Genomic DNA, 24207 nt, shown 5'->3' on the forward strand with positions numbered 1-24207 from the left:
TTCCAAATATTATTTAGTTAAAATGATTACACATAGTTTTAAAAGATAGCACTGTTCTTTTTCATAAACTGATGTGTAAAACTGTTTAAAATTATGTTTGGAGAAAAACGCCAACAACCATCGGCAAACAACTCATCTGTTTCTTCTGACACAGAGAAAACAGACACATTTTATAGCAAATGTAAGGTAAAATTGTTGCACAAACATGATGTGGCATACACTCCTTAGCTGGTTTTGATCCAGTGTAACCATGCTCCCTTCTATCTCACAAAAATTTATGTGCAATGCTACCAGTAATCAGTAAAGGAACAAATGAATGCAAGGGAAGGACCGAAATACTTTTAAAATGCACACCCAGAAGCAGTGACCGGCAGCTGAGAGCAGATGTCGTAGGAAGATGCTCAGAAACAATTCTCACAACTTCTTCAATCCCAACCCTTCCTTTGTGCTGTGCTGAGGGAACCTGTACACAATGACAGCCACGTTCCCTCTAAGCCCAAAATCTCTGCACCCATATCCAACACAGTTTTTCCAAAATGCAAATGACTGCAGCCCATTCTGGGCTATCCTGTTTGAGATGAGCAGACCCTGCCAGCTTTACAGGCATGGCAATTTTTCAAAGCTTTTCTAACTCCAACTTTTCTAAGGGCACAACAGCAGAAAGGTGACCAGCTCTCTCACTACCTCTTGCTTCTGTGAAGGCACACATAAGTTACTGAAAGCTGAGGTTGAAGAGATGAGAGTTGTGGAATGGTGCTGTAGTGCCTGGTGTAAGGAGACGCAGGCTTAAATGGCCATAAAACTGCCACGATTTTGGAAATCACTAAAACAGAGAATCGCTCTATTCACTCAGAAGGATTCAGTTAAGACAGGCATTAAGACTTGGGAAAAGGAAGCCTGTACAATGTGATGTCCAAGATCAAAGAGTGGGAAAATCACAGCTAACAGGGGAGTAAGGTGGACCTAATGTTAGTAAACATCTTTAAATGACTGTGATTTGTCCAACAATATGGGTAAAAGAAAAAAGGATTTGCTGCACTGGGGTGGGGGGGAAATGTAGGATTTAGAAAAGAAGTGCTACCACTTGTTCAAGGCAACGAACAGAGGAAAGCTGTTGGTTTACAGCATCTCCCTCATCAAAGAACCATAAGAGTTGGGTACAGCCAGATGAAAACCCGGCTTTAAATTTCAGTGCCTGGTAGAAAAATGAGCAGCAGAACCTGGAGAAAATCCCTACTGTGTGATCAAGGTGTATCAACAACCAAACAACCACCCAGGGCAGAGCGAGGAGCCTCAGAAACATGTACCACAATACTGGGGTAAAACAAGCTTGAAGCCTAGGGAGGATAAAATTTAACAGATATTCCAAGTTTGGTGTTTTTTTTTTTTTTTTCTTTTCTTTTTACATCTGGGACTCAATAGCCAAGTAAATAGTTTGTATCATTGCAATACAAGTGTAGCAAGACTAAATTTTATGAACCACCACAGAGAGGACAGGACAAAGACCTGTCACCTCCTTTCTAAATCAATGGGTAAACATCCCTGGTTTCAAAAGAACCAGGTTCTGCACTGCTCTTTCCTGCCCAGCCTTTCTCACACTGAAGGCTTTGAAGATGCATGTTAAAGGGAAACCACAGCCAAAACAAACTCCAAGCACCACATCCAATTACACAAAGAAGTAAACCACTAAAGAACCATCTGTGAAATATATTAAAGAAGTGCTCATAATCACAAAAGAAAAAGTCATTCAGACAGTCTAAATACAGATCCAGGCCTTTGAATACTTAATATGAGCCAATAAAAGTAAGAATATTTTTCATTTAAGGCACCATCTCTCCACCTAAGTAACTCATCTGAAATATTATGACATACTCAAGTAGATTTTCTTTCAAGAGTCACCACAACATCAGGTTATGAAGATAAGAATACAAACTACCTAGTGGAGAACAAAAAGGGCTACCTCAAATACAGGTAGCAGCTCAGCAGATGATTTTGAGTTGTGCAAGACATCAAACTCAGCTCCATGACAGCCCACAACAGCACAATTAGCAGTGTTACCTCTCAAATACTTTTCCCATTAGTTAGTTAGACAAACCTCCGCAGTCACAGAGCAACAAATGGACCTGAGATCCTACTTCTTAGGAAAATACATATAAAAAAGTGAAAAATACTTGGGTTTAGTTTGTTTTTTATTGTTGTTTTTTGGGGGGAGGGAGGTTGTGGTTTTTGTATTTTATATATACATATATATTTTATTTTTTTTAAGATACCTCTTGGTAATGCACTATCAGGAAATGCCTTATCAAAAAAGTGAAGGAAGAGCTCTCAGGACTTCTGAGGGAAACGTGGGACTCGTTTTTCTCCTGAAAATGTTTCTTCAACATTTTCACTTATACACACACACACTAAAACTATGCAAAAGTGACCTGACTCTTTAAAAACTGAAAAGAAAGAAGCCTTAGCTCAATCTTACACATTTGCACTTTTAATCTTACCCTTAAACAAGACTGATTCAAGCATAACTGCATGGAAGGTCAGCTTCTATACTGGCATATCAAATTTCAAGCCAACAGCTCTTTTATTTAAAATATGTTAGATAAAAAAGGTAATATGCTCTCTGTAAGAGTTCCCTTGAGGTTAGAAGAACCAATAAATTAACTGTTACCATATGTTTGGCTCCTTTTGGCAAAATTCAGTAAGAAAACACTGCCAAACCACTTTTGGCAGGTAATAATATTTGGTAGCTTATAGCACAACTTGGGAAAAAAAGGAAACTGGACAGAAAGCTTGGAAATTAATAGAAGGAACTGCATTATATAGTTAGCTGTACGCTGTTGAAAGAAAAATTCTAACAAAGTCAACTTTATGGGTCTGATCTCTAATAAGCAGCTGCCTCTTCAAAAGAGAGCTATATCAAATGAAAACTCAAACAGTCCAGCTAATACAGTAATGATATTTTGCTTAAAAAGAGCCAGATACGTATGATTTATTTTGCAAACAAGAAGCTCTGTAAAATTAGCATTTCAGTGTTAAAATGCTTATTATTAGTGTTTTCATTATAGTGGGCTTATTTCATTATAAATGAGTAGAGTTTGACCTTATTTACAACACTCTGAGTTCTTACGTTTCACTTGTTAAAATTAAATACATATTTTTCACATCTTTTATACCTACATGATTGAGAATAGAACGTGACAGATGAAAAGCCTTTAACACTATACCTCTGATTATAATTAAAGACATAGGATGTAAAATCCTGGGCATTTTAAGAACATCTATGAAAAAACTGTTTAAAATTCCAGCAAAACAGGTGGAGGCAAACCTAGTTTGTCCTATTCTTATACCAAGGCAAGCAGGACTTGCTCTGTAAGGTCAGAGATGACATCAATGCTTTTCCACATATGAAAATGTCTGTTTAATGTTATTTCTGTAACCATCTACAGTGAAGTACTCCAAATCCATTATTATTCTCATTTCCAATAAAATGGATATAGATCGTTGTTAATGTCATAAACATGCATTCTGTATTTCTTTTATCAATTGCATCATCCCATTAAATTCTAATTTTTATGCAATAAATCACTTGCTATTCAGTCAGTAATAGCGGTTCACTTGCTATTGCAGTTCTATACACATATCTGGCAAACAGTTTCAGGCAGACTGACAGGTATAGGCCAGACATTTCACTTCTTAAAGTCATGTTACTGCATAGTTAATCCCATATTTGCATTAATTTGACTACAAGCACTTACAGGTAAGAGTAATCCTAAAGCTCAGGTCCAAAGATCATACTATAAGCTTCCGGAAGGTTTTCCAGAAGAAAAATATTTTTGCCATCCTACAGATGCTTGTCTCGTTCATCCATGTGGGATTTGACTAATAATCTTCTCATTACTGTATTCATCTTCCGCTCTTTTATTTTTTTATTTTAAATAAGGCAATTTCTATGAAGACTTGACACTGAAATCAGAGACTTCATTACCCTGCAAAATATATCCACAGTTCAAAGTATTTAAGAGGGTTAAACAAAATGCAAACATTTAATGCAACATTAAGCATGTGAAATAAAAACTTGATTGCCTAAAGAAAGCATGCTATGCTGTTACCCTGGTGACAGGTTAAAAAAGGATTGTGAGCTGAATGGCTGTATGATATGAAATTAAAATGTTTCACATTGAACAATCCAAAATGAATTGGGAAAGGTTAGAGCAGAGGAGAGAGAAATCAATTCTCCAATGGCAATGGTGAATGGAAGTGAAGTCTGAATAGGATTTGCCAGTGGGGTGCAACAGCTGCCAAATATCCTGCAGCCAAAGAATTACAATAATACTGATGAAGTGTGCAAGAGCTTTTGGAATCATTGCAGGGAACAGAGAAATACTCCTACAATAATGAGGCCATTCTGTGTCCCATCCCACTTTAGCAGTTAAATCAAAGGAAAAAGAAATGGTTGAAAATTGTAATACTCAATAACAAAGGTATAAATGAATTATCTATCCCTTCAATCAATATCTCATATTTAACTACAGCCTTTGTGAATCATGAATGAAGCAAGTGTGCTAAAGAATGGATAAATCAAGACACATACATGTAAAAGTATGCAGACAATATTGAATGAGAGAGACTTTCTTCCCATATTATTTTCTTGATAAAATTTCTACTGCAACAGCATCCAGAATATGCTATACACTACACAAACAAACAGCAGGACACAGCCAATGCTCCAAGGAACTTAACAAGGTAAGGTCCTGATGTTTGTGCTTATCTTTCTTATGTTGTTAATCCTAGGAAAGAAACACAAATAGCACTTCTCATATGAGCACACAGTTACACATACATTTTTCACTGAGCTTAGAGTCCCCTAAAGTGAAGAAAACCTTTGCCCTTACATTAAAAAAAAAAACAAAAACAAAAAAACTCCAACACAATTTCATTTCTGCCGTTAGAAACTCCATATAAAACATACAGATGGAGAGAAAAAACTATGCTCAAAATAGCTGTAAAATGACTGGGGAGCATGTGGTGATTAGCACGCAACTTGTTAGTTCTACAGCTTCATGTATACATTTTTTACACAAATATTAAGGAATGAGTTTAGGAGGTGTAAGCCTGCGTGAAAGGAAAGAACTGTTAGGCTTAAAAAAGGCGATCAGAGTAAAGGTAAGACCAAGAGATCTTGTGGTAAAGTGAGGATCTTGGAAAGAAGTCATAAGCAAACCATGGATGAGGAAAGGGCCACGTCGCGTACGTTCAAGTTTCAACATTAACTGAGTGGTAGCCACAGAAGGTATGACACTCCAGTAGTAGCTGCTGTTTTCCTTGCAGACATGGTGAAAATAACTCACAATAAACACGGGGACTTAGCCAGGTCCATTTATTTTGGTGACTGACCTTCCCACCAGCAATCACCTGAGCAAGATGTGCACTGCCTGCTGCCTGAACATCCTTCCAGAAGATGTTCAGTGAGGTCCAAACTTCATAATGATTATTATGAAGTATTATGAAGATATATAATATCTTCATTATTATGAACTAATGATTATCGACTCTAAAGATTGAGCAAGCATGAGTGCCCAGAACACCTTTTTTCCCCGTAAATGAAACATGGATAATAGGCTAGGAAAAGCTCCCAAAACAGACCATTCTGTTTCTGGAATATATGTTCACACAGAGCAATAGCTCTGCTTCCAAACTGCTATATACATACCTGATATTACTTACACTATCAATTCTGATGTCATTAATTTAATCCAAAGGGAAAAAAAAAAAAAGATACCTTCTGTAGTGGTCATAAATGCTCCATTTATGCTGAATTTCACTCTATTCCAACTTTTACATTTTATATAAAAGTTTGTTTCCGCTGGCTAAAAACACCTGCTTTGTATATTTGCATCTAATTGTTCGTCTCTACCACATGTAATCCTCTTTCTGTAATATGCAAATGATCAATGTAGAAGGGTAAATAACACCACATTTTAAAGACGGACAGAATACTATATAGGGCAGTAAGATTACGAAAAATAATAAAAAAACATTATTAATGAGAGGCCAAAAGAATAACATTAAGCAACATCTGAAGGGAAAAGGTAGGGATGTCACAACCTGGAGATGCCATTACAAATGAGGATCTCTCACACACAGAGAACGGATTCTTAGTACCTTGCTAGTATACAGGGAACAAAAATACACAGTGGAATAATGGTCTGAAGCTGTAGTGGTTACATAAGTATATTGAGGGTTTTCAAAGGCATAGCAGTAAATCATGAAAAGAATGCCTGGCTTGTTAAGCAGGGGACCAGGAGAGTAAGGGTAAGACAGTGTTATTTTCATGAGCTAAGGATGACTGCGTAACTCCAAAGTCAGGGAATGAAGGAAAGCCACAATTGGGTTGGACTTAGTCATCCTTACCAAATGAAAACAAAGCATTTTAGCTTTATATCACACAAGAGGGTATTTGTAGGGTAAGACAAAGTATAAATATTTAGCTGTACTTGCAATAACTGTTCATGTTATTACTGCGGTTCTGGGGGGGAGGTGGAAATCACGTAGTGTAACTGATACAATTCAGCGGTGCCTGTGCTGCAGCTCACTCTCCTTCCAAGTGGCCAGTTTGGATGACTCTAGTAAATTTTCCTGACATCATCAATGTAACACAACCTTATTTTGTGCTGCTCCAGCAGCGCTGGAGAGCCAGAAAGCTCTCCTATCGAGCAGCTGACCATTCTTCCATATGGGGAAACCCTAGGCTGGCAAAGAGCTGGCTGCGTCCCAGGCTCCAGCAGGATAATAGGTGTAGTCTATGTGAAAGCAAGCATGAGAGGGGTCCTGGGCTCCACTGCCCTTCAAACAGCTCACTAGCTGCCCTAAACCATAAAACAGCACGTAAAAGCAGGCATCTGAACCATCATTACTATGCACAGCTGAGGATTTACATCAAAATATCTGTATCAAGTCAACCTAGACACAAACCTACAAAAGCTCATGAAATAAAACACTAAACATAACTGTTTCTGTTCTTGCTGTTCACCAATCCGAATTGGTAAACAGCCAATGAAAGGACAAACCAGCAGTTCTGGATTAAAACAAAATTTCACTTGTATTTTAACTATAGTTTCTCACTAAACAAATATACTTACCATTCCTATGAAAGTATTCTTTTATGCTTGGAAAATATCGTCCATTTGAGGTCTCAACATACTTTACAGAAGCTGATAGATAAATAAATATTTACAAGACCCTAATAATGCAGCAAGGCATTAAGGCCATTTTGTCTTTTGGTAAACTGAGGCTCAATGCAGCTGACTTCTCTAAGGCCCCACAAGAACAGTTTAACTCAAGGCGCTCCAGTCTCAGTCTTCTGTGCTAAACAGGCTAGCAAGAAAACCCCTTTAGTTATTTTCTAGCAATGTAAAACATTTCCCAATGCGTTACCATCTTTTTGCATGTAGTATCAGGTAATGTGGGCATGCAGCCTCACTGTTTTTTTCCAAGTCATAAATGATGAAAGGGTAAAACCCATAGAAAAATTAGGAAAATACACTTAGCTGCCAACACAAGCAACACATAGGAAGTGCTGCAGGCAATTGGGTTTAGAAGTATAAACATCACATTAGTAGACCCATGAGATAGCATGATGTAGCCACACCTGGAGAGTCACTCTCCTATTCCCCTCCCAACCCACTAATGAAAACAAGTCTGAAGCCAAAATGTGAAGATTCAACTGTACAACATCATTTTTGGTCTCAAAGGCTAACTACATCAAACAGACACAAAATAAGCTGGATCCACTTCAGCCAAAATATGTTTCCACTTGAAACAAGATCAAGTTCTGTCTAGAAGACCTTGGGATTTTACTAGATGCTGTAAATCTGTTCAGCAGCTGTGGGTGGCACCAGCTTCACAATAAACTCGACTATGGAACAAGTAGGAAAAGTCCTCGGCAAAGTAACTGAAAGCTGAACAATGAAATAATCATCAATCATTCATAGCTGTTTCCTGGAGGAAACATGTGCCTCTATTATCTGGATACCACAGCGAAATATTCACATTAGTAGTATCTGGCTCACAAAACACCAAGCATTTTCATTAGCTAATTATCTTCCAAACACAAAACAAAACCAAATGCTCAACAAACCATTTCCCAGGAAAAATGGTCAAATAACAAGTAGTTCAGTTAAAAAAAAAACAAACAAACAAACAAAAAAAAAACACAGAGAATGCCCTAAATATCATATTGCATAACAAAAGTAAGTGTCTGAATTTCTGTAACTGTGAGCACTCACAGGTCCCCAACAGCTTCTAGCTAAGGGTTGGCAAATTAATCCTACAAGACCATTGGTGAGGGCAGGGGCACAGAGTAATGCAGACAGTGGAAACTCACCTGTGGGTGCTCCACCCAAATTATAATGCCATTCACTCTGACACAGGAAAGGCAAACTGGTGCTGGCTCAAGGCCTGCATTAACCTCAATGCCACGCAAACTACCCCAACAAAGAATCCCATTACAGAGGTCACACCTAATTGAAACCAGCGGAACACAGTTGGGTGTTTGATCTTAATGAGGCAAAAGCTCACCAATCCGAGTGCACTCTAGTAAGAACCTTACACTTGATGATTCAAGACACCCAAAAAATTGTCCAATTCCTTGCCAAGCAGAGGAGCAGGCTGGGACAGTGAATCCATAATCTGGCTCAGCTCCATTTCATCTGAGTACAGTCTCAGTAGCCCTGCTAGCAAAAGGTGGAGTTTCTGTGAAGACTGCCAAGTGTGGTTCTGTCTATCCATCTGACTAGAATAACAATCCTGAGCTTGGGCTGAATAAATCATGGGGAAAAAAGGGAACTCTAAATACCCCTGCAGTTGTAAAAGAATGCATACTACACATATGGCTCCCAAAAGGGGAAAAAAAAAGCCACAAATGAAAACCAAAAGATAATCATATAACTCAAATTCAGCAGAAAACTGTCTATCCAGTAGCTGTGCCAAGTTCAGAAGAAATAATGCATGATTTCAAAATAGTGTAATAGTGTTCAGTGTAATTCCTCACACAAAAATTCCTCATCATTGCTTTCAGTGTATGCAAAAGAAAAAAATGCCAGGGCAATGAAACTTTGAAGATGGTCATCAACATGTTTGTGTACTTTCCCAAACTGTCAGGAGAATGTTATGGATCAATTTTGGAATACATAGTCTAAATTCACTTACATTCTCCAACACGGATTTAAAATTCACACAGACTCCAAACATCCAATTCTCCCACAGTGAACTGCATCCAAGATTACAACTGGCTTTTTTGATTTGTTGCCAGTAGGACAGGTTCCTACTATATACTTTTTATTTATTAAAAATTTTCAAACAGATTGCAGGCATACCAGTAACGATGTGCTTTTTATGGCCACAATCCTGCTCCTAAAAAATGCCCATGACATGGAACACCTTCAAAAACAAGTCAGACGCAGCTTGGCTACGTTAGGGACATGCCATGAGGGATCCTTGATGGGGCTGCAGTAACTTATATGCTCCACAGTAGTCAGTCCCCTCTAGAGGGAGTCCACTAGCTGCTCTGAGGAGTGGAGAGTACTGTCCAGGAAACTGCACAATCCTTTGACCTCGCTCTCCTTTTGTTTCCTTGACTTGTCTCTGAAGGAAAGGGGCTCGTTATCGGTTTTGATTTTCTTCAGATGTCACTTACCAGTAAGCCTTTTCGCATTACTTTGTCCTTAGTTGGCCTCAGACAGGCAGCTTTACTGTCATTAGAACAAGTAGACCTAACAGTGGATGTGGATTGAAACAATGACCTATCCACTAAGAACCACATTCAGCCCTGACTTTAAGAAAATTCTAAGGTTCAGCTTCTGAAGGCTTCCTTCCAGATCTGCATACACCACAACAGACAGAAAAGACCATCCTGAGGAAACTCAGCTGAACATAGGTACCTGTCATAGCAAGAGAAAGAGATATCCCCTGTACTGAAAAGATTTGTTAGCTATCCACCACTTGAAACCTGAAAAAGCAGACTTAATCTAGTTTTATCAAGGAAAAACTTCATGTGGTCAGACTCTACTGCCTTCTCTGCTCATGCTAGAGGAATCCATGTGAGGGAATTAGGTTACAAGGACGTCAGTAGGAAGCTACTTGGTCTTCAAAGCAGTAGAGCATTTGTTTCCCCAATATGTTGCAAAATGAGAAGGGCTGTGCCTGATTGCTCAATGAAGTATTTTGTTTACGTATTTGACAGTATGTTTTAAATAGTTGAATGTCCTTTCTATTAAGATACCTAGACACCTAGTAATAAAAGAAAACATTTGCATTAGAAATAAAACATTAAGAGATTCTTCAAAAATTTGACTCCTTTTTTCAATTATCAAGAAGATTTTACCATAAAAAAAAAATAATCCAAAATCAGAGCAAGGAATATAACAGCAGTTTGAGAATCACTATTTAAGTCAACAATTCCTATACTTAAAATTAAGTAGGAATGGATCCTTTACTCCTCTACAGCACTAATAGACTACTTAACTTCCTGTGCTGACCAGTAAAAACTAAGTCAAAGTTCCTCCTCATTTTCCCTCATTCATTTTTTAGCTGAGGAACAGTGGCCTTAGACTATTTGTTGTTCTCCTTATGCCATTTGCTATGGAGGATACAACTTGTGGAATGAAGTAAGAAGGCGCTTAACTTTCCCCTATAGGTGCATAAGGCAAGCAATGACCTAGCCCTACATATGCTATGTATTACGAAGCTGTTATGCTTGCTCTAAGTGTCTTTTTTTTTTTTTTTTTAACACCATATGGTACTATTTATCTTTGTGGGTACAAATAAAAATAAAGACTTCTTGAAACCACATTTCATTTATTCCTGACCACTGTAAAATCAGTAATAGAATACACTGTCAAACCACTGGCATGGAATGTGAATGTCTGTCCTGCATTCTGACTCTGTCTGTATCTCTCACAGACATACACATGCAGCTACATTAAAGAATTTAACTTAAGAAACCAAGAAGCATTCTGAAGTTCACATTTGCTATATGCAACTGTTGGAAATACCAGCTACCCAAATGAGATTAATAAATTACACTGTTGTAATAGAAGGTCTCAAGGCATTGACAAAGGCTTCAGCTTACAATGATGGGCAAGAGGACGATGAAAGCTAGAAACATCCTAGAAGAAAAGCATAATGTTCCAAAAAGCCAGAGAACTGAATTACTATTTTGACAGACACTGCTGCAATGGCTTGCCAAATAACAGTGCTATATAAGTTACTAGCTGCTGCTACCCAAATGAATGAAGAACCAAAAGAACGAAGAAGCAGGGGAACAACAGCAAGGTGCTGACTACTCCAGCATTTACTATTCAGAAAGTGTTTTCAGAATTAGACTCTAAATTATTAAGCTTCTTCATCAAGGTAGCAAATTACTCATGAATCCACAATATTTTTAAAGCTCTGTAGCTGAATATTCATATTATCCCAAAGTGCTTAGATCGCTTCAAATGGACACATGGGAAATTTGTGATGCTCAATTTGTGGTTAGTTACTAATGTAGCAACATTTTGCATTAATGAAACTCCTGATGTGCATTAATTACTGTACTGGCTTGTAACACATTTTTGTGCCTATTAGCTTGCTAATACGTAGAATAAAAATAATTGTGTGTGACTTGTGCGAGTAGGGAAATGTAAGCACCAGCTCATTTGAATTTAGAAAAAACAGACTATATTAAGAAACCATGCAGTTTCTCACCAGTGTCTCTCTCATGCATAAGAAGATGCCATTAACAAAACGCATCAGCACATCTGAGTTCCTAGAAACAAACTTACCTTGGAGTCCCTAGAAATCGCTGTGATCTCAGTTGTTCAGCCACATACAAAGAAGCTGCTGTTGCCAGAAGTTCCCTTCTTTCAAGATCTGTCAACTTGTGCCCTAGTTTTCAAAAATCAGTTATAAAAAAAAACACATTAGATACCACAGACCAACATAGACACAGACACAAAAAGTAACTACCAGAGAAGACACTATCCAGTCCTTACAGATTAAACCTACATTTTTCCCCTAAATTAAGATGAGGCTCAGCATAGCAGACGCTCTGAGTTTCAAAGTTGAAATTGCATGTTTTCATACAGATCAGCCCTACTGCTAACACGGGTATATCTGTTGAAAACAATTTGACAACTGAAAGAAAAAAAATTGAACGACGCTGCAGCATCTTGTTTTCGTTACTGAAATGTCACTGGTTGACATATTGTGCCTCATGCTGGTAAGGAATCCATCTGTACATTAGAACTTATTCAAAATACACAGCATTCTTTCCCAGTACCTTACCTTACCAAGGCTACAGATTTTTCCGAGCAAAAGGGAGAATGACAACTCCAGAAATAAATGTCGATGAAGCTAATTGTCCTTCAGTGTCATTTGTGTCATCATTATTTTGTTATTAATGGCACACTTGGCACTTCATAAACATAAAACAGCTCAAAGTAGCCTGCAATTTAAAGGCAGGTGAGCTAATGAAGGTTTGGACAAAAAGGTGTGAACCAAAGTGACTGGAAGGTTGTGGTTTTTGGTTTGTTTGGTTTTTGTTCATTTGTTTGGTTGTTTTTTTTTCCTATCCTGGTCTTGTTGCAGACAGTGAAAGTCAAGTCGAAATGTGGTCATCCAGATTAAAAGAGAGAGCACAGTGCCAGAACTTTGTCCTTCCCATGTTTAGGTCAGAGACTGTGCAACACAGATTTGGTCTGAGAAGCTGGCAAATAGGTGGACAAGACTGACGTCACCAGAGAAGAAAGGCAGTCAGACTGATGTGAGAGGAAGTCAAAGGGCAAGTAAAGTAGCCAGCCCATACGGGGGTGACGGGAAGTTAAAGTTGGCACAGAAGAGGACAAGAAGCGCAGAGATGAATTGTCATAGAGAAAAAGCAGCAAACTATTCTCAGGAGAGAAATTTTGCACAGATGAAAGCCACGGTTGTTTCAAAAGCCAGAGAAGAGGATAATGCAATAATTCAAGTTAAAAAGAAAATACAAAAAGATGACAGTAAGACTGAAAGACGTAGCTGAACTTAGTTACAACAGAGCTCTCAAAGTGCTTCATGCAGCTGCTGTCTGCCTCAGTAGACCTTCATGTACAGATATCACAGCAAATGCCACCATCTATGTCAAGTACAGACTTTACATTAAAGGCTGGGGAAAGAGGTGGGCATGGGGTTCAGAAGGCTCTACCTGCCTAAGCAGCTCTGCCCAGGGAAGCACGTTTGCTTCCAGTCACGCAGCAGAGACAATTCCCCTCTCCATCTCTATACTCCCATCACCTCAGCTCTACTGCAGGTAATGTTAATGAGCACTAGGGAACATGAGTTATTAGGGAGTGACAATATCTATCAGCAGCATAAGGCTAGCACAATCCTCAATAAAATACAGAATGGAGACCTCTGAAAACGATAAGAACAGACTTTACAACAACAAGTGCAAGAACAGTTTCAAAACAGGATGTTTTCTGCACAGAATTCATCATAATTTGACTGGTCACATTAATTATGGATAGGTAAAGATGCTGCTTAGAGTTCACCTCGGCAACGCAATCAAGCTAAGATGTTGGGAACACCCTCATTACAGTTCCAGTTAGCAGTACAAAGGAGCTGTCACAGGCCAAAGAAATGTATATTTAGAAATAATAAGAGTCAGCAAATCTGCATCTATTTATTTTTAATTTAGCCCATATTAACATATTCTGGCTAAAGATTAATGCAACTCCCTTTGCTCAGTGTTTATTATTTTCTATCTGCCTTGAAATGGAAACTGTCTTGACTAACACACACATGCAGAAAGAAAAATCCTGAGAGGCTGAGGAACTGGCTTGAGAAACAAACTTGATCTTTCCTATGCCAGTTACTAGAAAAATTAATTGCAGAGTGAAATTCAAAAAACACTAAACTTCTATACGATTTATATATGTATATATATACATACATATAAGCCCTATACAAATACACAATGCAATAAGCATCCACTATCTGGCTCTGAGGTGAGCCAGTTTTCCAGTTTTCCCAGCAGTCTGCACACAGAGAAGAAGCTGAGATCATTTTTCCAGAAGGCTGTATTTCTAGAATTGGTATTTATATATATTTTCTTAATATATATATATATATTATCCCAAGAAGAGTTCAGACACCTCAGGTAAAGATATATCAGAAAATCTCTCCTAAATCCTTTGCTTTTCAGTCATCATGCCCATGCAAAGCCTGTGTGACCAAAACCATATGCTCTCGTCTGCTCCAACAAATACTGGTAGCGTCAACTCAGACACAAGAACATGGTAAAATAAGAGAAATCCCAACGTGCAGGTTTCGTTGCATGACTTCATCTTGGATGAAATCAATAACAGCTTTTGCACTTGTTGTGCTGTTAAAACTATTTTCTCCTTGTATCTTCAACAAAAATCAAACTCCAAACAGTGAACAAATGTCAATGATTTGAAACAGGTTAACAACCGATCAAGAACTACGTTCACCTCTTCATTATCGCTGATGTGAAAAAAATGTTTATCCACTTTCTGTTTGTCGCAATCTGCATTAGTTGTGGCACATACTTGGCAAGCAGAAAGCCAGTCATCACTGTGGTGTCCGACATGGGCAAGCTGTATTGATTTTCCCCAGTCTGGGAGATGATTCAAACTTAATAAAATTAGGTTTTGGTCTTCGGCTCTTTGGTGGTGAAGATGCAATCTTACCATAGAATGTCCTTAGCATAACTTTGGAGACGTACCTCAGAAGTTTGATTAAAGGCTACTTCCTACAGATGGCAATTTACCATTATTATAGAAGAAATTCTGGTGTCAGTACTACATTACTACTGCCTGAACACCAGCCCCATTCCCCTTGCCTTTTGCTTTTGCTATGCTTAGTAGGATTTTAAACAGTTTTGAATTATTTATTACATTACTGTATCTGGAAATACATCAGTGTTCCAGATTGTGATACCTTTGTTTCACCTCAAGTATTATTTTAGCTTACAAGCTAGTCCTCAGGACTTCAACTGGGTGTCTTGAAGCGTTAAGTTAACACTCACCATCAATAAAGACATAATAACACAGCCTTTCATGTTCACTATGCAGAAGATCGATCTGAAAAGTTACAAAGGTACTTCTTTTTCCAGGAGCTGCCTAGACTGGAAGCGAAACAAGTACGGAGCAAAGGCTCCCCAGCTTCCAATACAGAAAGTTCAATCACTGCCTTTTGCTACCCTCCTTACTGCATAGGGGACTCCTGGATTGTATGAAGATTTCATCTCCACCATAAAATGTAAATCAGCTCCCAGATCTCTCTCCTCAACCTGGGATATACTTCTGCACACACGGTATCACTGAGCTGAATTATATAATGTCAACATAAAACACGATTAATGGCTATAAAGCTAAGCCACAATTAAAGGAATGGAAGCGCTGCTGTTCCTATTACTGAAAACTAGATCATATGTATCTATTACTACTAAACAGCAAAACCCTGATCGGAAAGATGACAGGGAAAAAGTATTTCTCTCTCTCATTTCCCTGATGTTATGATTGCTTAAATCAATATTATCACAGTATCCCCCAAGCTGAGTCAAAAAGGTTCATGCAATTACTTTACATAACCAACTTCAAATTAAATTACATAAAAGGTCATTTTTCCCATAACAGTCTCATTTGCATTTTGTCCTAGAAATGCGTTGCCTCCTATCAATTACAGAAAGAAAAAAAAAAACACCAAGCCCTGGTTATGTACTCAGGCCTGTTACTTAATAGTTGAAAAGTGACTTTTCTGATAGAGAAGGATAAAAATTAAAAGCAAAATGGTTAAGATGGAAAGCACAACACACAATTCAGATCCACACCAACGTAGGCAGTGGTGGTATCATATTTGGGTTCTGTTTTGGCTTCTGTTTCTCCCCGGTGGATTTTGAAGTTACAAATAACATGTATACCAAGTAGGCTGAGGCAGAAAACATAGCTGTATATTATTAGAGGTTTTGATTTCTTTTGAAATCGAGATGAGCTTTGTTCCACCCAAAAGTGGTCATGGAAAAATACAGACAACGTTGTCAGCATATGCAATCCCTAAACATTCAGAATAGAGAAGTATGTCTCTCTCAGAGGGGGTGGCGATCATTCATAGGACAGATTGATAGAGCATATAGAAAGGAAACCTCTACTATTTTGAAGTACAAAGTTATTCCTGACAAACCAATAAAAGTTCACGACTTCTCCTGGCATAGAGAAGAAAGTCAACTACGCTATCTGCCGACACAATTTTTGTAATTCAGTAGCTTCGTAAAATGGAGACAAAGATTCAGTTCTACCATGGAGAGCATACATAGACGTAACAGCAACCACCCTCTCTCTTTTAACAGTAACACAGCCAGAGAAGCAGCATTCCCCCATCCAAATAATAACAATTCAAATGATATCTTAAATCCCAATTCACCTAAAGGTACTTTTATGGAATCACTGAGGCTGAAAGGGATCTTGGGAGGTCTCAAGTCCAAGCAGTGTCCATCTGTCTCCTGACTGTGCACTCTCAACATCAGATTCAGACCAGGTTGCTCAGAGGTTTGTGCAATCAAGTCTTGAAAATCTCCAAGGATGGAGATTCCACAACTTCTCTGGGCAAGTCATCCCAATGCTTAATTATCCTTAAAATTATTATTTTTTTTTCCTGTATTAGACTTAGGTAACAAAGGGATGTCCACCAGAAATTCTGCTCTTCCTCTCCACCAAATGAGATAAACACGTGACGAGATGGGAAGATAAAGTGCTCTTCTTTTTGTTCCCTGTGTTCTGGTATAGATTTTGCAATAATCTCTTGGAAAATTCCCCCATTTCCCACTTGTACGTGATGTCTTTCCCAAAGGAACTGACAAAGTATTTGAGACATCATTCAATAACCAGAAAGAGTTGACCATTAAAAAAAATATCTCAATCATCAAAATTATCCAGGAAAAGAGATTTTAACTGTCAAACAGTATGAACCACAAAGAATGATCCCATGCATATGGTAATAAGGTAAGGATCCATAGGTTTAATTTAATCTTTGTCAGACTCCTCTCTGATCTCTGAATATAGAAGCACTCTCTGCGCCTATAAAATAGGGATACTAGATAGTATATTCCTTTTCCACCAGACAGGTGAGGAAGTACAGATGTATTCCTGCCTGCTTGGGAGCTGTAAAAGGACAGCTTGTTTGACAGTACTCTAGTAGTACGGACTAGTCCTGCGTGCTTGGCAAACATTTTCATTCTCTAAGCAAAGGGCTTGGAGGTCACACTAAGACAGGCATATTTGTGTCATGCCTAACCCAATCGATGTTGCTGTACACACAGTCAGATCTGCAATTCCTCCCAAAACATACATGGGTGCACAGAGCAATAACCCACGCCAGCTGACCTACCAGCCAGCCAGCATTCTGGACAGCAGCTGTCTTCCCACACTAATCACAGCCTGAGCAAGGCTAGTTTCAGCACAGCAACATTTTTAAATTACTTGAAATAAACTTGTTCTTGTTAATGAGAGTTTATTTAAAGAAGGCAGTTAAGCCCTAACATGAAAATAACTAAGTTTTCCAGTTCTAGATGTAATTTGAAGTGGACATCACAAAACTTAACTTTCAGAGTTGAAGAAAAATGCACTGAAGGGAATGAGCCAGTCCTTATGCAGTCAAGAGAAAGAAAACAACTGACATTCATTATTTAACATCAGTGTAGACCTACAGTGGCAACTGTGTAGTTTAGAAATTAAACACTGGATTGTGCTCAAGCATTAATATAGCATGGATCTTCACTGATTTATTTTTATTAATTAATTTTAAGTTTTCCAAATTTAAAACATTTCAGGTATGGATTTCTACTGTGATCAGCAGCACAAACTTCTAGGTATTTCCAAATCCACTTTGGCTATGCTTTGTTCTAATTTTTCAGATTATTCCGTAACTTTTTTTTTAAAGCTATGGGATTTTTTTTTGTCTCCCTTTTTAAAAATAAACAATATTATGATATATGCAGCTACTTAATTTTCATTTTTTTGTAGCAAAAATTACCCTGGGTATTTATATAAAAAGGTTGGTGAAGTGAATACAGGACTTGCATTGTATAAGCTAATTTTCCTTTGTTTCTCCTGCTGAGTTTCTACGCATCATCTTCCCACACCACTCTAGCTTGCCTTCAACAATTTCCATTAGAGTCTCTACATCTGCAGAAATATTTTTCAATAGGTACTTAAGAAACTATCCTCTAATTCAAATGACTGATAATTTTTCAAGCCAGAGGTGTCTGATCCAGTGTGAACTACATCATTAAAAGGGCTCTCAATTACTTCAGTGAGGTTTGAATCGGCATTCTTGAATGTGTGTTCTTGATTTGAAAGAGAAATGCTTTGTAAATAAAATGCAGAAATCATTATTATCATTACGAATGCTAATGTATGCCTGTATTTGATGCACAGAAGGAGAGGATTGAGACTTTTCATTCTGCATGAACAAAGTCTAATCATTTCACAACATTCATTAGTTCCTATGGGGAACTGTCATGTTATCTCTTTGCTTGTTTTCTAGTGTCTCCAGCAAAAGCTTATCTTTAAGAATCTGTTAATACAGATTTATTTTTTAATTCAAGATTGCAACATTAATCAGTCATTTGCATGAGTATGCGCACACAAATGTATGCATATACAGTTCAAGTCAAATGACCCCAAACAAATTTGTCATCCTGAAACTTGTGGATCAACAAGTAATTAACTGATTATATATAGGTTAACATTGCAATATAAACTTTAAAAAAAAAAAAAAAAAGAATAAAAGAACAACAGATAAGTGTTCCTTTCCAGTGCCACAAATACAGAGCAAATGAACTGCATCAGCAAAACATGTCCCATCTTCTAAGAAGTGACCAAGGACCCCAGACACATTAGCACAAGTAAGGGCAGAATGGTTTCTGTTTTCATCATTCCCAGTTGCATGTCAGGTGAGTCTGCCTTTTCACAACATGGTATAAACCTACCTAATAGTTTGCAACCTTTCCTTTCTCCTCCATTCCCTTCTCCCCATTCTAGCCAGTCACTCACTCTGTACATCTGCCTAAGTATACCAGACTCCTCCATGAGCTAAGTCAACCCAATAACTCTCAAAAAACTGCTGCAACAAAGGCAGCAACAATAAAAATGCAGTGTTCTGGTGGTTTAGGGAACTGAATCCACTCAGGAAAAGGACTGAAAAGTCCCAGAACCATCAAAGAGATGGGACATGGGATTCCATATAAAAGTGTCAGGGCAGGGAAGGGAGACAGACCTGCTAATCAGCAGCAGTGAGCCTTCATAGCAGATCAGAGTACCCTCAAGTCTATGATGGATGAAAGCCAGCTCAGTTACCTGAAGATTAAGTACCTTAGCAAAGAAGACAAAGAACATTTGAGCTTCAACCATCCCAAGCTTACTGCCACCCAAGGTGACTAACTCTTATTCCTTTGCCTCAGTCAGGAGCCAAGAACAAGCTGGATGCATTAATCCCACTTGTAGGACTGTATCAAATAAAGCTGCCAACTACACGATGATATAAAGTACTTCTGTGGGTGAGTACCCTTTGCACCAAACTCACACACTGAGTCCTGGGGTATGAAAAATCTGTTCTGCTCTTAATGAGATTACACTTCATGAGGTGCCAGTCATTTCTGGTGACTGCCAAGGGGCAGTGTTGTCTCCAAGTGGGACCAGGATTTTGCCACATTGGGTTAATAATGAATGGGGGATGAAGGAATCTCCGCAAGATTCATAAAAACACCCACGAAAGATAAGCTATTAACACTGGAACTTTTATATATATTTATATATTTTTTTTTAATTTATTTTTATTTTTTAAATAAGGAAGAGCTTCTGCCTCATGAATGTCAGCTGAGGTGTAAGGCCTGTAGAAAAACAGCCTCTGGCCACATGGGTCAAGAAGGAATCTACAGCAGATTGGCTGAGAGAAAAGACAACCTTTAAAATTTTGATCCTTGTGAAAGGAGACCAATCTATTCTACTCACATTCCTCTACCAACTGTTGTTATACACTTCTGCAACTTGTCATTTGGGATGTTGTAAAGAAATATTTGCATTTGTGTTCACGTTAACCTAGCTTATGAGTGACAATAATTTCAGGCAACGCCCACTACTGTGCATAATGAGTATTAAGACCAGCTTACTGGAATACTCTAACAGAATGCCTACATCCTGCACACAGTGCTGCAGTGAACACAAAGGGTGCCAAAAGGTGCTTCTGAAGATGCTGCACAGACCAACTGGAGAAGCAATAGTGGTGGGTAAAGAGAAATCTCATCTCCAGTTAACAGTAGGAGCACTGTCTGTAATGAAGCACAGCAGCATGGTAGAGTTGAACTGATGTTTATTTTACATATTTCATATCACCTACAAATTGTTTTGCTTGACTTTGGTTATATTTCATTTACTATTTTGTTACTAGAAATATGTATTTTGTCTTGCTGAAAGTGAAGAAAGTAACTGTTTCAATCATGTGTTATTAAACAACTGTGTATACACGGATACATACAAAAACTGTAAAGACTGATTTGAGAACATGACAATCTATAAATATTAAAGGAATAATAACCAGAAACAAACACCTCTCAAGAAAGAAAAAAAAAAAAAGGAAACGTAAGAAGCATTCCAAAGAAGAACAAACCTTTAAATCCATCAGGATAGACTTCAGGAAGAAATTTAGTGCTGATGTCTCCTCGGACAAAGCGTGGATGGATGATCACTTCTCTCAGTAAAGAGATATTGTGAGTCACACCTGAAAACAAAACACCAATACAAAAATCAGGTGAAATTATTAATCCAATTACAGCAGGAAACAACTTCTAAAAATACATGCTCTCATTTACATAAAATATTTCTTTACAACTTAGAGACCATAGTACTGATGTAATCAAAGCAAATTTACCAGTTTTCTCCACTCCTGCTTCAAGATACCCTCCTTAAACACTCAGGTTAATTATGAAGTAATTAAGAGAAAGAATTTTCACCTCGCCAAGCCTGGTTCAAACACCTAGTTAAGTCAATGACAGCATGCACAACCAAGAGACTTTTGGTCATCTCACTGAAATGACAGATGTGTCATGACCATGCATATCAGCACAACTCCAACAAATCCCAGCCTATCTTGTTAACCTGCCACCTTACATACATGCACTGCTGTGGAAGATACATGTCACAGTAATTCCTTGGTCATGGTAACGAGAGATGGTAAGAAGTTTTATCACAAATATATGTATGTACACATAATTTATATATATACACACTATACATAGTAGTAGTAAATGTGTGTGTATATATACACTGTATCACTATACAGATTTTGTAGAGTTTTCATAATTTCTATGTCATAAAAGATTCCCATGGAGTATATAAAACAAAGAAACCCATTGGTTACTCTCAACTGCAAGTTAAGCTATTTGGATTTTTTTTCCCCTATTGAAACAGATATCACTAACACAAAGACACTAGCAGTACAGTGACCGTGAATTGCTGGGGCAACAGAAGGAGATTCTTTTATGCTTCTACTTCTTTTCCCTTTGTGTTTTTCCAGTTTAGAAGTATGAATAACATTCTTGTTATTTTATGTGCAGATCAGTTCAAACTGTTTTAAAGCTTTTTCCCCCTACAGTCTGCTGCTGGTGTGAATTTTCAAGCTCTCTGTGTGGCCATTACTGAAACCACTTTCAACACATGGAATGAGACTCAGCCTCATTGAATCATGAAGTCATAGCTTTAAAGACTAGTTCATGAGCCATTAAAGAAGCACATTACGCAACCAGTTCAATGATGACAAGATGAAAATTTGACCATTTGATTAAAAGAGCCTCCTTGCTGCTTCTGACCCAGACAGTCGTTCATGGACCTTGATTTCATAAACACAGAATCAAACTCACTTTGTATGTCCACTAAAAAAATATATAAATATATATTTATTTTTAAATACCAAATGACTATAACTTGAAAAAAAAAGTCCTTCTTTGGTTGCTACAAAATAGAACTAGTAATGCATGAATGTATTGATCCCTTCCCCCAAATTTTTCCATTTGCATGGAAAGTTGAAGTATCAGAGATTTTCATCTATTAAGTACAGCTTTGGGACTGTAATTAGAAGACAAAAGAGGGGCTCTTCAATGCTCCCTGACTTTGACTGAATGCAGGGTTTAAACGCATTACGATGTGTAACCAGATCATCTCATGTTTTTCTTTCCTAAACAGCTATAAGATCCCCAGTGAGATGATGGCTGATGACAGATGACAGAGAGCTTGGTGTCTCAACTGACTGCCCCAGAAGACCTGACATCAAAAAAACACCAAGTATCTTAATTATTTTCAAATCATTTGTACCAGAAAAATCAGAAACTTCTGAAATGTTTTAAAACTCTAAAATCCCCTTTTTGAGTTCAAAAGAGCAGACAAACCTAGGTGTCTGGGAAGCAATATAATGTGTTCTACACATGTAAATTACAATTTTAACATGCAGTTTCCATATAAAGTATCATAAAAGATTATCTTTATCGATCCCCACAATCGGTATATGAATAATGACTGCATGGTTGATCTACTTTTCAAAACAGAGTTACTATCTTTTGTGGTGTCCCTAATCGTATGCTCAAAAAAATTAATAATAATAATAATGCACCAGTGTAATCCTTCAGAAGTCTAGAAGTTTTAGATTTACAATTTAGCATGACCTCTGTCAAAGTTCATAAGGTCTCCATCTGTGTGCGAGTAACTGCTAGGCTACAGAAATATGGACCCCTACAGCAGCTCGCTCCTGACTACCTGCTGCTTCCAAAACACTGGCCAGACATTAGCCCCACACTCTCACAGGATCAAACGGAGGCTAACAGGCAGTGCTTATTTCATGCAAAGTTACACACTAAACTGAAGTATATTATATTTATGTTGCAGCGGTTTTCAGGGGATTTTTCTTTTTCTTGTCCGGGTCTGCAGTCTGCCAAGAACAAAATCACATTTGTTAACCTGACAAGCCGTGACATTTCCAACAAACAAAATCCAAAACCATATCAATTTATTTCCCCTCCAGAAAACAAAATTTCACTTCAGCATCATTCTTTTACACCGTTAAGACTGATGCAGAACTGCAGTTGCAGTTATATTCTTCGTCTCTCTAAGTCAAAATATAATAAAAAATAATCAATGTTCCTTGTGCCTCTTTTCTTTTCTTTCACTCAGCTGTGTTCTTCATACTATATTACATCAGCAGAAGCTCAGTTTAGGATATACCTCATGGATTTCAATTTTGACACACTATTTTCCAGAACACACTTGTAAAAGAGAGAGGACTAACACTTAACTTCTGGAGATCTAATGAAATAAGAAATGTATATATTTTTAAATCTTATATATAAACATATATGTAATCCTGATGTTCAATTAACTTCCTAGTTAAACTGTATTTATTGCCTAATGAACACATGAATATATTAAATATTCACATCTTTCAACAGGACTGATTAGTAAGCACTGTTTTGAAGAAGTCCTCATTAAAAAAATAAAATATTTGGAAGAAATTCCTTCACATACTGCCTCTTACCTTGTACATTCTCTGGTTATCTACCTTAAAATCTTGGTAAATTTACCTGATTTTTTTAATCAACTTACAAAATGCTGCCTAGCCCCTATCCTGGGTTCCAAAAAAAAACAGAAAGATGAAAAAGACAATAAAATTAGTTTTATAGAAAACACAAGTTTTATAGCAGGTTTATGAACAGACTATTATTTTTACTCACTAAAAGTCTGTACAAACCTGGAATGCTAAGGCACAAAACCACAAGCCATGTTTTCACTATAAATATTTACTGACACTAAACATATTCAGCGTTGATTAGCCTTTTTACAGCATTAAGCTTCTGTCATCTTGACATTTGCAAACACAAATCTGCATTTATCCATGTAAACTTAATTGGAGTCCTACATGCCTCTCTGTAGATAAGCAGTTGAATAGACTTAACTTGCTGATAATTCCCAATTGTGCTGAGTGGAACAGAACAAACTGCACACTCTCTGATTGCAAAAACTATGCATAGAGTACTGTACTAGAGGGTTCTCTTTAACAAAAATAGCAAAGAAATTATCACGAATCATTTTAAATACTGAATAAGAATAAATGCTATGAAGTGTAGAGGCATCC

The 24207-nt window shown here is 37.6% G+C and overlaps 1 protein-coding gene across 1 annotated transcript in view; it reads right to left on the minus strand.

Annotated features, from left to right (window-relative positions):
* Window positions 1-24207, minus strand: part of PCCA (propionyl-CoA carboxylase subunit alpha) — a 279424-nt gene that overhangs the window by 120956 nt on the left and 134261 nt on the right. Inside the window, exons 17-18 of the mRNA XM_027443682.3 lie at window positions 20698-20808; window positions 11820-11922 (exon numbers count right to left, since the gene is read on the minus strand). Of these exons, the coding sequence (XP_027299483.1) occupies window positions 11820-11922; window positions 20698-20808 (214 nt within the window). The remainder of the gene's footprint in view (window positions 1-11819; window positions 11923-20697; window positions 20809-24207) is intronic.

This window comes from Anas platyrhynchos, chromosome 1 (genome assembly GCF_047663525.1).
Source record: "Anas platyrhynchos isolate ZD024472 breed Pekin duck chromosome 1, IASCAAS_PekinDuck_T2T, whole genome shotgun sequence".
Taxonomy (NCBI): Eukaryota; Metazoa; Chordata; class Aves; order Anseriformes; family Anatidae; genus Anas; species Anas platyrhynchos.